Here is a 13344-nt window from a genome sequence, read left to right on the forward strand (position 1 = left end):
AAGGGGGCAGTTCGGCTGTGAGGGGCAGTTCGGCAGTGAGGGGGGCAGTTCGGCTGTGAGGGGCAGTTCGGCAGTGAGGGGCTGTTCGGCAGTGAGGGGGGCAGTTCGGCAGTGAGGGGGGCAGTTCGGCAGTGAGGGGCTGTTCGGCAGTGAGGGGCTGTTCGGCAGTGAGGGGGGCAGTTCGGCTGTGAGGGGCAGTTCGGCAGTGAGGGGCAGTTCGGCAGTGAGGGGGGCAGTTCGGCTGTGAGGGGGGCAGTTCGGCAGTGAGGGCCGTTCACAGTTCGGCAGTGAGGGGCTGTTCACAGTTTTTCTGTGTCGGCCTGGTCGCAGCGCGCGGCAGCCGGCAGGGGGCGCGCGCGGGTCGCCGGGCGGAGCAGGGAAAAGAAGGGAACTCCCTTCGGAGAGGGATAAAGAGCCGCTTTGGCTTCAGAATCCAGCCTCTGTCCTGTGTGGCTGCCACTGCCTGAAGGGAAACGTGTGCAGCCTCAGGCTTGAGGTGTGTGCCAGCAGTCAGGCCTTTGCTCGTTCAGCTGGGCGCCGGAATGAAACCTTAACAGACAAATTAGATATTAGGTAGAAGTTCTATACCGTGAGAGTGGGGAGGCTCTGGAAGTTGCCAGAGAAGTTGTGGATATTTGGGAGTGTTCAAAGCCAGCCTGGATGAGGCTGTGAGCAGCAACGTGTTCAACTGACTGATCTTCCAACCCAAACTATTTTATTTTCTCTGAAATCAGTTCTAGCAATTGGTTGTCACCTGGATGCAGGCCTCTGGAAGCGCTTGTCACATATTTGCTTTGGTTACTCTAAATGCAAAAGCCTGTATGGCAGGGTTACAACGGAGGTGCTATTTGTTAGATAAGAATGATACAATTTCTGTTGGAGAAGGTGGTGCTGGGGAAATACCTGCTTCAGTTGTTGTATCTGCTGGCCTTTTATCTTTTTGCCTTTGTAACCTATCTTCTATGCTTATCAACATTTTCCTTCCAGCAGCTTCTGTAAAAGCACTGGTAGAAAGACACTTTCAGTGAAATGCTTTTAATAATGCTTCCATTAATGCTGGAGATTTTCTAAATTGTAGGTTCAGATGATCTCATTCTGTCACTCAGAAGTAATAGAGAGGTATTACGTTAGAATGTAAATGCTCAGCTTCCAGATTCTTTAGCTGCCTGCAAAATATTCCTGTTTTGAATCTTTTAATCTCTTCTTTCTAGTCCTTCCATTTGCTTTCAGAATCAATATTTATGTTGCAGTCCACTTTTTAGAAAAAGTTGTTTCTTGAAGTGCAGGATAGATTATCACCATTTAATTACAGTCACTGTCAGAAAGTACTGTTGACTATGCACGGTGAATTATTTTTAAGTCATGTTGTGAACTTTCTAACAAAAGCAGGTGCCTGTGATTCCACCTTTTAGATATCCTACCATTTTATTCCTATTCTAGATATCCCACCATTTTTAGGCTTTTCAGACTATTAGGTTAAAAAAAAACAAACAAAAAACCCCCCCAAAAAAACAAAAAAAACACCCCACAAACCAAACCCAACAAAAAACCTCTCAGAAATATTGTATGTCCACAAGTACAGAAAATTGAACAGACCTTGTTAATTCTTGTCCACTTGACTTGCCTTATGCCAAAACTCAGTCTAGTCTGTTCCTCCCCTTGCTTGGCTGCTCAGGAAGATGAAAGTGGTGGTGGATATTATAGCACAGAAAATGCCTTCTGAAAATGACATTCATGTAGCAAGAAACTATCTTATCAAGATCTTGACAAGTTCCATGAGGTACAGTACTGACTTTACATGTGCATCCCTTCTGTTTCTTCCCAGTGATTGGATTCCTCCTGCCATTTGTCAAGCCCAATCTGTCCAGAACCCCTCTTCCCAACCTTCTTTTCCTTGTGCTCCAAACGCTGCTTGTATTGTGCTAGTTTCCTAGTCTTGTGTTTCCTTAGTGGTACATGATAGAATAGTAATTGTCTTTTAAAAAATAAACCTTTTTTAGCTGAATTGATGCCTAGGAGATCTACTGAATTGGCTTTAACAGGTATTTGTGTTTGCTGAGTGGTGTTACAGGTGAGCAGTGGGGGGAAAAGGACATGCAATGTTCTGTGCAGCTGAACAGTGGAATCACAACTTTTTCCATACCTGCACACAAGCTTGGAGCAAGCAAGGACTGTCTGGAGTCCATCATCATATGGTTGAGCAGAATCTTTTGCACTCGTTTGCACTAAGATTGCTGGGGCTTCTCTGCTCTCTGAATGTCATGTCCTACTAAGAATGGGCAACTGGAGATGCTCTGCTTAACTGTTTTCTTCTTTGTCATGCTGAGAAGAGTAAGCTTTTGTTTATGGAAACAATTACTTCTTTTTTTAGTGATGGTAATAGTGCTGCACTTAGTAGTGAAATTACACTTTCCCTGTAGAATTGTTATTCTCCTTTTGTAATCCTGCATGCAGTTTGGAAAGGCCATTCATCACTGATTTTTTCAGACCTTCCTGAATGTACTGTCAACAGCCATGTACTCAGAGCTGACCTGTTTTGAAGACACTGACTATAGTTTTGGTCTCTAAATACAGTAGATGTCTGATAACAGACACATTTATAAAGAGGGAGAAAGTAATATAGAAGTACCCTTTTATAGTTCAAATTGAAAATATGAAACACTTTTTCAGTGTAGCAAATTACTTCTGTAACTCAGACAAATTACTTAATCTTGGAGTAATGGATTTCTCAAGTACCTAAGTACATTTAAAAATCTTAACAACTATGGTCCTATAAGCCTTTATTTCAGACTCTGAAAAATGGGATTTGTCACACCTCTTACTGCATCTTAATTTTATATTACACTTCCTCCAGGAGGAGCCAATTCCTGAGCAGAAGGGAATAGAGGAGTATGAAGCAATTTTGCAAAACAGTTTTCAAGGTGCAAAGCTCTAACAACCTTCTGTTGTACTTCTTAGAAGGGATCTCTTCTGTTAGGTGACCAGGAACATTTGGAGGTGATATCCAAGTAAATATTTGGGGACTTACATGATTCACTGAACTGTTGAGATGTATTCTTTAAAAAACAATCCCAGAAAATACCAAAACAAACAAAACCTCCCTGCATATCTAAGATGCCAAACATTTCAAGAGCTGAAGCAGAACTTGCCTGGAGTTAATAGGATTTCTTGTATTGCTAACTTTTATGAAACTATGTACATGGCTTTAATCCTTCCTGTCATTAACTCGTTTCTTCCTAGCTCCTCCCATGTGCAACTACCTAAGGTAAAATCTTACCAAAGCCTTACTGTTGTTGAGTTGTAAAAGAGTTCGAAGTCTCAGTATTAGCTTTAACTATTAAAGCTCTGGATACATGTCAGACACTTTAAAATGTATCAGACTCTGTTCCTTGTAAAAAGCACCCCCCTTATTACTCATTAAAAAAAATTGGCATTTCACTGCATCTCAAGCATTTTAAAGAAATGGTGATGTCTTTTCAAAACTGGCATGCATGTAGAAAGTTTTGCTATCGTTTAAAGTCATTATGCCTCTCTCCTATCTGTGAAACCTTTTACTGCTGCCCTGGTGGACTTTTTGCTGCATATCGCCTTATTGAACTGTTTGCATTAAAGCAGCACTCTCTGCCTCTGTTGTTTTCAGGAGGAATGACCTAGCCTGCAGGCCGCACTCCTGGCACGCAACCAAATTTACCGAAAGTCAACCTGAGGCAGCCACGTCACACCTTCCCTCGTCTAATGCCTGCGCCTCCTGGCACTCGAGCTATCATGCAAGGTGAGTCCCTGCTTAAGTTACACACATTCAGCTCTCAACAGCCAGGCAACAATAGGAGCTGATGTTGTTGAGGGTGTGTTTTTTGTAACAACAACCAACGAAGAATCGTGGTATTATATTTCTTTAGAGTTGCCTGTCCTTGCAGTGCATGAAGGGGCAGTTGGGGAAGTTTGACGTGTGGATGAGTGGATTTCTGAAACAGTTTGTGATATGTGCATGTGATTGAAAGGTAAGAAACTAGCGTTAAAGGCAATCACAAGGGTATGCTTCTTGCTCTGCATTTCCTTTCCATATCCACTGGTAAAATCCTAAGGCAAAGTAACCATCAAAAATTAATATTCATAAAGTGAAATAGGAAAGGCAGAAGAAATTAAAAATACAGTTTCAAACAGTTTAAAAGGCTTTTTCTCATGAGGGTGCAGAATGCTTTACTGTTGTCTTTTAAGGTGTTACTGGTCTAATCAGTTTAGCTGTCTTTGTGTAATCCTTCCCTGCATCTGTGATCTTGCTTGTCTAGAGAGGTAATATGAGCGATTATTTTCAGATACTGTTTAAAGCACCTTAATATTTGTTAGGTCACATTCAACACTAATGGAGAAGGGCTGACACCCAGGCAGTTTTAGCTGTGAAACTCTAAACCTTTAGGTAACGCCTGTTTGTGTCTGGTTACAGGTTCTTGTTTGTTTCCTGCTCCTAGGTGACATTCTTTATCATTTTAATGAAAGATTTTTTTTGGTTCTTAGGGGTTTTTTGGGGGAAGTGGGTGGGGCTTTTTTGTCTTTTGTTACTTTTTCCTTCTCAGTTCCCATTGGGCCATAGTTACACTGAGCATTAAAGAAAATCAGTCTGGTGTGCAATCCTGTTTTGGGAAGTGGACTTTGGTTTTCTATACTTAGTGCTTTACATTTTCTGCTGACTCATTACTTCTAGAGGTTAATGTTTTGTGGTTGTCTAAACAAAAGAACATTAATACTTCAGTATTTTATTTTATTTTTCATCTAATTTTTACAATTGGGTGAACATTTACAATGTTTTTACATTGTTTTCCTCAGAAGCTCCCTGCTGTTTTTAAATGAAGTTGCTATCTGCCCTAGAATAAAGATGACATTAGGCAGAAAGGTTTTTTTTTTTTTTAAATTTTTTTTTGTAATACTTTATTACTAGAAGTTTTAGGAACTTTGATTACAATTTCTGCTGCTTTACACTGGTTTAAAGTTTGTATTTAAATATCATGTAGATGGATTTAGATTTATAGATTTTAATACATTCAATGTCCTTGTAAATTGAAACAAAATTCAGAAATTTCTAAAATCTTCTATGGAGTTCCTCATTGCAATAACTAAACTATAACTAAAGAGTTTTTCTGCTATTAATGAGTCTTCTACAATAAGCTGTAAATCATTATATGCTTTTTGCTTTTCCTGGTGGTTGTCCTTGTACCTCGTGAAAGTAAAATACTACAAGATGTGTCTCAACGTGTGTTTTGATAGGAGCTGGGTGTGTCTCACTACTTAAAAAAGAGGAAAAAGTGGTTCAGTGCCAATTTGAAATGAGGTTTGGTTAGGAAATTGGGGTTGTAAAGGAAGAGGGGGATTGGAATAGAGCAGCCCTCTCCCCTCACCTATCAAAAATAGCTGCAACTGCTGGCAGACACTAATACTAATAAAAAAAAAAAAAAAAAGATATTCTTTCTCACGTGCTGCTGACTGATTTAGTGGCCTTAGCATAGTGTAGTACCACAGTTGCCAGGTCACTGCCATCTGAACCGTTTGGCTACCTGTGCTGCCCAATTTAAAGGTGATGTATTTGGGAGATGTTTTCAGCCCCGTGTCTGTTCCAGTGGCAGTGCTGCTTTTACTGTGTGGCTGCTGGAGGAGGCCCAGCACTCCCATAGTGGCAGCCCAAGGGTTTTGGTATTTTGGGGTTCTCTGGGCTTGCTGATCTGCAAAAAGAGGTGGGCAGCCTCAGAGATTCCCCATTTTACAAGTACATTTCACAAAAAGCTCAGCTGATTGGAAAGCACAGCAGTCAGTAGCTGAAAGCAGCAGTATGCAAGGAGATAATGGAAATAGCCCCAGGAGGGGATGTTTCTAGGCCAAGCATGCCATCCCTGGGCTATTTCTGGAATTTTGTGTCCTTCCTTGAGCTAAGCATCTGAGACTGGTATTCAAAGCCTAAAATCTCTTCTGAATGTGCCCACCTGCATTTTCTCTGTGAGTGTGAAAATTGACAAAATCATTTGTAAAATATGGAGAGTTCATTGAGGGTGGAGGAGGGGGGCAATGCTTTTTTGTGTTCATAGAGTGGGGCACAGCTGGCCAAAACAACCCCCTGAAGACTGTCCTTACTATCTACTGCTAGGTTAAGGTATGGGCAGTTTGATTTGTTTTAGGTGGTTTTTTTGGTCGATTGGTTTTCTGGGACTTTCTTTTTGCTGGCCTGATGAATTTGAACATTTGAGAAGGTGGATGAAGCTAGAGGAAGACAGACCAGAAGCGGCTGTAACAATATATAGGAAAGAGGGTGGTCGTGGAACCCAGCCCTCCACATCCAGCACCATATGTATGGGTTTTTTATCATGTGACATTAATGCAAAAATTTTAAGTTACCTTGGGAGCACTAGGCTAGGTCTAGATGCCACTTATGCAAGGCTAGAGAGCTAGAACTTGTAAAGCTTTCTGTGACATCATTTCTCTCTGTGAGTCTTCTGTCTTTTTCACAGAAGTCACACCTTAATAACATGATGCAGACTTTTTTTCCTGGCCCTTCCTACACTAAGGCTGAGTCCACTTTTCTGGGAGGAGTGTAAGTGAACTACCTTAAGTTGCTGAAGGTTTAAGCCCTGCATTTTCTTGCAGTAGGGTATAGTATAAGTGAGGAGCCCTTGGGTTTGTTTCTGTGCCCATTTGTGCAGACAAACCCCATCACCTCTTCTGCTTCATTCTGGTATTATAGGTGTGCTTGTAGGACAAGTGTGCTTTGAGAAGGCTACCTAAACTGAGATTTTGGGGCAGTTAGGGTCAGGTGCATCTGATTTGTAATCCCATGCAATTGCTGAGATAAGATCATTTCTGTAAGAGTCCAGGAACAGAAGGTCATGCCCCAGGTTTGGGAAAGGTGTTCAGTGGCCAATGTGGCCAAGGGATGATGTTTGTAGGTTATTTCTGGACTTCACCTGCCAGATTTTGACCAGCAGTATAGGTGCTTTTATGAATCTGCTCTAAAACAGCCATTGAGAGGAGAATATCCTGGGATGCCAGCCAATCTCAGGCAGACAACTGACATTTGAACTCTCTTCCATGTCAGGATTCACAGGATTACCCTTCAGTTTAGGACTACAGGAGGCCATGCTTTGCAGAAACATGCCATTAGAAACCTTTCTGTCCTTCTTTAAAGCGTATGCTGCTTCTGCTGGGTTTCCATTAGGCATTTTCTAGCAGGGCTTTGACCTTCTATGCTGATGATTTTTGCTTCACATTTGATGATACAGGCAGATTTACATGAGACCTGTAAACAGGGACTTTCCTGCACAAGTGGCATGTTTCTTTTAATTAATGCCAAGTATCTGTTTGGATTTTATGAACTTAAAGGTCTTTTCCAACCTTAATGGTTTTGTAATCTCCTTAGTGCTCAAGGGAGTTGGAATATCAGCAATTCTTAGTAATATCTGGCTTACATTATTCTTTGACAAAAAAAAACATGGTAATGACCAAGATACTTCTTACATGAAACACAGTATCAGCCTAAGATGACAAATAAGACCTTTCTAAGGATTCAGCAAGATGTTTTGAATGCTGAAAATAAACAAATGAAAGAACATAAAACCCCATAAGATTATACCATTGCTAGTGTATCTTGTTAATAAAATGCTTTTAGAAAATAAGCATAAAGCATATCTTATTTGATATAAATTGCTTTTGACCATGTTGTATAAGAGAAGAAGTTTAAAAGGCTGCAGTAGTAGAGGGGGGAAAAAGAAATTCTGTTAGTACTGAATTCCAAAGAACTGTTGAATTGACCTTTGCAATATTTTTGACAGAAGAAAACACCTCTATCACTCTTTGTATTTTTTTATGTGGACTAATCTAATTTCATTGCTAGCTTTCATAGGCCTCTTTACAGCACAAGATTTGATAGATGCTTCATATAATTATAGCTACAGGGAAGTGGAATAATTCTGGGATTTCTACCAAGGGGCTTTGCATGCAAAGGCAAGAATTTGAATTTGATATATAAAAGCAGGAGCAGCTGCCAGTGAAGTTGAAACAGGGAGATGTGATGAGAATAATTGGAAAGACTGTCATCTCAGCATCAATGTGTTGGATTGACAGGAGGTGGGTACTGTGAGCGAGAAAAGAAATTAAGGAAAATTAAACAAAACAAACAAAACTCACAGGGTAGGAAAGTAACAGAATTAGCAGGATTTTGGAATAGTGTCTTTTGCAAAAGACCTGAAGAAAGTACAGTGTCAAAGAGGATTTTATAGAGGAAAGAGTGGTAGGGAGAAACTGGGAAGGATTCTGGAAGGATTGTTACAAATTTGTTTGGCCATGCAGAGCTTATGTTGCTTTAGCATCTCCTGATGTTTTCATGACAATGTTGTGGAACTGGGTGGAATTGAATGTTGTTATAAGAGTGTCAGCCTGAGAATGGTTTGAAACCACACTGCTAAGGTGCACGTGCAGGTGGTATTTGAGACAAATGCATTTAGTGCATCTCTGCTTAAAAGTTAAAGCATCAAACGAATAGGCAGGTGCCTGGAAAATAAGCTGAAAAATAAGTTGGTGTTTGTCCTGGGAAAGAGGGAGCTAATGGAGCACAAATTAATTTTTTTAAATGTCAGCAAAATCAACAATTTGCAAGGGGAGAAGAGACCTTTCAAGGAGATAAATGCATATTACTTACTGGCAAACTTAAATAGGGAAGCTGAGTTACTAAGGTTTCAAGCTTTGAATCAGTGGTGGAATATAAATTTGGAGCCCTGACTTTGTGTTCAAACTTTCAAATTTGTTAGATTGTTTGTTTGTTTTTAACTGCTGTGCAGATGGATCTTAACCAATGTTATTAAAATGGGTGATTATAATTATGTTGTGGCATTTTATGACATTTTGATATTTATTCTGACGCTTTTCTTTTGTTTCTTTCAGTAGTTGTTCTTCTAATGACTTGTCAAACTCATGGGATCAGTCAAGTCTATTTCGCACTTCTGACCAATTCAGCTCTTTGGGAAGTATGGACAGCTGGGACCACACTCCCCAAGTAACCCAGTATGGAAGACTTTCTTCTGCAAGGTCTAATAGTAGCATTGATCATCTAGGGAGCCAAAGCAAGCGGGATTCAGCCTATGGATCTTTCTCCACAAGTTCTAGCACCCCTGACCACACTCTGTCCAATGCAGACACTTCTTCGACAGAGAACATGCTTTACAAAGTGGGCCCCTGGGAGACTGCTAAGCATGGAAGCAAGTCTAGTCAGTTTTTGAATGACAGCAGTGGAACAGAGGACAAACCTGGGTATTCGCCAGCTCCCATCCAATACGAGAACAACAAAGGTCCTAGAACAGAGGAACACCCAGATGCCAAGCTCACTAGCTCAGGAAGATCCAGTTTTGGACCTGTCTGGTACGTTCCTGATAAGAGGAAGTCTTCATCTCCTCCCCCCCCACCTCCACCTCTCCGTAGTGACAGCTTTGCTGCCACCAAGGGCCATGAGAAAGCCCATGGCCCTGTGTACTCAGAGGGTGCCAGCACGCAGCACTTTACAGCCCTGAACCGATCTCAGCCCAGGAGTGACTGGAATTTGGAAACTGCAGAGCAGCAGCAGCGGCCCTCCAGAACATGTGACAGGAGGATCAGCAGCTCAAATTATAAATCTGATCTCAGTTCAGAACACACTTTTTGTTCAGCTGGTGAAAGGTACAGTAGTAATGCAGGAGCTGTGAACAAACTGCAGCCATCCTTGTCCAGCACCGACGTTAGGTTTGCACAGCCTGCTTACACTTACCACCACCAGCACCAGTACAGCGATGAAAGCACCTTTTATCACAGTGCAAGAATCTTAGCTGCTCCTAAAGATCAGCAACATTATCTGTCCTACAGTGGCATTCAGGAGTTAACTGCAGGTAATTTTCATGGCTACAGTCCAAACCAAGCCAGTCTGCTCAATACTTCTTCTTTGAACAGTGCTGCTGAACAGAAGGTGGACAACACTGGACAAAGTCGGTATTATTGTGTGACAGCAAAACAGCCTGCTCAGGGAAGCTCAAAGCCACTACGGCTCAAGGATGACAGCTGGAAACCTGCAGTGAGAACTGATGTGTCACTTGGACCTCATGAAAATTCTGCAGTTATTACCATGGCCCCAAACCCAAAATACTATCTACCTCAACAATCTATTGAATCTTCACTGACAAGGTATGAAAACAGTAGTCATTACCCAGTGGATAGAGAGGGAGATGCTAGGTGTGCTTTAGTAGAAGAATCTAAAAAACTTAATCATACTGAAAAATCTGGACAAAAGAAAAGCGGTGAGAACTGCTCTGAGGAAAGTGAAACGAGGCACAGTCAGCAGGAGTATGGAAAGGGCTGTGTCCATACCACTGAAAACAGATCTGCTCAGAAAGATTTTAGGTGGGGGAAAGATGAGAGTAGCAAGATTTCTCCTCAGAAGACGCCAATGTTGCACTCTTTAGCTCAGGAAGGGAAAAAAACAGTCTGACAGCAAGCCAGAAGTGGCAACAGAACGACAGACCTCATTTGACACTCACCTGTCTAAACAGGCACGAAGGAGTGATCGTTTTGCAACAACCCTCAGAAATGAGATCCAAATGAGAAGAGCAAAGCTGCAGAAAAGCAGAAGTACTGCTACACTAGTAGGGTCATCTGAAACAGAGGAGTGCGGTGAGACGTGGAAACCAGATTCAACAGAGAATGTCACCACCTCCCCAGACACGAACTCTACCAGCACCTACAAAGATCACCTCAAGGAAGCACAGGCCAGGGTTCTGAGCGCGACGTCCTTCAAACGTCGGGACCTGGAGCCCAGCCCCACTGAATACGTGCCCAGGTCACCTGAGAGGAAAACTGGTAGTTACAGCTCTTCATTACTGGCTTTGGTTTCTGAAGATGTCTCTGGATTTCTTGAGGCTACACAAGCCAAACCAAACTCTACAGGGAGTGGCACTCATCACGTTGCTCGGATTGGAGCCAGGAAGAGGTTCACAATAGAGCAAAAACTGAAGTCATACTCGGAACCAGAGAAGATCAATGAGGTGGGCATGTCAGAGGATGAATGCCATGCTCATTGCCGTCCAAATATATCAGAAGAAGCCCTGGGCTCATTTGCAGACAGGTGGAAATTTTTTGAAGAAACAAGTAAGCCTGCATCCAGAAAATCATCACAGAAACCAGGTCCCCATGGTCTAGCAGAGGGACAGCCTGAGAGGCCAGATAGGAAAGCACAAGAGGGAGAGGGACTGTGGTATGAGAGAAGAGGTCGGGTGGCCTCTGTTGGACTTGAAACTGCTCATGCTTCAAAAGATAGTGTCCACCATAGCAGCAGCAATAGGGCTGCTGAGAGGATTGGGAAATCTGCACAGCCACAGCGCCTGGGAACCTTTGCAGAATATGAGGCATCGTGGAAGGAGCAGTGGAAGCCAATAGAGCCAAGGGGCTCAGGAAGGTACCATTCAGCTGATAATATCCTCGATACAGGCCATGAACAGCAAGGGAAATCCCAATACACCCATGAGAGGTCTAGATCATCCCCTTCCACTGATTTCTACAAACAGGTACAAGTGTCTTTTGCGTTATCCTTTAGTTGCCCAGGGTGGTGGAGGACAGTAGAGGACTGGAGGGGAAAAGAAAATGTTTATGAAAATTTCCAAATTAGGAACACTATGTAATATGGTGTTTGCCTTTTGTCTGTAAAGGAGTAAATGTTATAGGTAGATATCTTAAGAAAACAAGGAAGATCAAAGATCAAACTGCACAGAGCAATTGGATCAAAGTAATTTCTTGTGTGTTGTAGTCAGATGGAAAAAAAACATGATTGATTTGCTAATATCCTCTTTTTTACAGTAGAGATTTTTAAGGTTCAAAGCAATTTTCACTCAGGCTTATTTTTTCATTAGTGTGGCTGTATTTTCCATTTGAATTCTCTGAAACCATGAAGAAAAGTATTGCACATATAAATAATACATACTTTTGTCTAATTTTTTAATGGTCTAATAATTTCCTTGGATTTCCCCTTTTCTTCTAAACTTACTTCACCAAAAGTTACATAGGACAAAATTTCTGCCTAATGAAGTTTAAAGATTACATATATGCCTGTTAATGTTAAAGCCACAGCGACAATGAAATTGCTTAATGTTTTGTTTTATGTCAGTTTGCTTGATTTAAGATGTATACATTTATTCCTTAGAGAGATGCCTGTTCAACTTGCAAGTAAATATTGCGTTAATCTTTAACTGAGCAGGGCCAGGCAATGGTTGGCAGGTGGCACTGGAAGTAAACAGAGAAACCAAGTCTCTTTAGTTCTGCTAAAAGATGTCATTCAAGCTACAAGATTGCCTGATATGTACGAGGAGTCACAGTGTGTTCAACCTGTTGAACTTCATCTTCTGCAAGAATAGAATTGAGGCAATGCAGTTGTATATTACTTTATTTTTTTCCCCTCTTGGTAAAAACATTGCATACATACATACACAGTCGCCTCTCTGTGTGTGTGGACATGGAGTAGAATGAGAACAGCTCAAAATGAAGCAAAAATTTTGATCTCTAAAAGTTTTGGACTGTCTTTCCCTGAGTTGTTTGTGTCTTTAAGTTTGGCAAAAAGTTATTTTTAAGCTCTATGTGCAGATTTAACTATGCAGATAATTTACTAGAGTAGACATTCCAAGCACTGAAAATATTCACCTGAAGTTACTTTGAAAATTAGATTCGCTTAATTATTAAATAATTGCCTATCCAGCAGAAAAAAATCATTTAATCTATTCCCTGTATGCATTTCTGGATTATTAGTCAGTGCCCTTAAGTTCAGTATAGGCCTCCTGGGGCAAAAAGCAGACACCTGTTTGGGCACCTGGAAAATATGGTGATAAGTGCATTGAAGATGCTTGCAACAGACTGAAGTAAATAAAGATGTTGTTTTGCATATATGATTCAGATTATTCCAGTGTTAATGCGCAATTAAATTTCCTGTAGGTTCAGTGTTTGTAATGCAAAGCTATGCTTTGGGTGGGGTTGTTTGAAGATAGTGAGATAATAACGTTCTGGAACGGCACTATTGGTGTTTTACTGAGCACATAAAGTACACACACGGGGATTCACAACCTGGTGCATACTTGCATCTCATAAAATGTGAACAACTCTTCTGAAACTTCTGTGCCTCTTTTTTTCTGTTTGGTTTTGCCAAATGGAAGTTGCAAACGTTTATATAAATGTTAAGCTCTTCTGTAGATCAGCAAAGCAGAGCAGCAGCGCAAGCACAGCCAGGTTGGGAGTGCAGTGCAAGAGGTCACAGAGCACACTGTACTGCTTAAAACCAAACAAGCTTTAAACATGCTATGCTGT

The 13344-nt window shown here is 41.4% G+C and overlaps 1 protein-coding gene across 1 annotated transcript in view; it reads left to right on the top strand.

Annotated features, from left to right (window-relative positions):
• Window positions 1-13344, top strand: part of SHROOM2 (shroom family member 2) — a 117201-nt gene that overhangs the window by 68823 nt on the left and 35034 nt on the right. The window contains 3 exon segments of the mRNA XM_079298876.1: window positions 3641-3772; window positions 8920-10486; window positions 10488-11561. Coding sequence (XP_079155002.1) covers window positions 3641-3772; window positions 8920-10486; window positions 10488-11561 — 2773 coding nt within the window.

The sequence above is a fragment of the Erithacus rubecula genome, assembly GCF_903797595.1.
Source record: "Erithacus rubecula genome assembly, chromosome: 1".
In the NCBI taxonomy this organism is placed as follows: Eukaryota; Metazoa; Chordata; class Aves; order Passeriformes; family Muscicapidae; genus Erithacus; species Erithacus rubecula.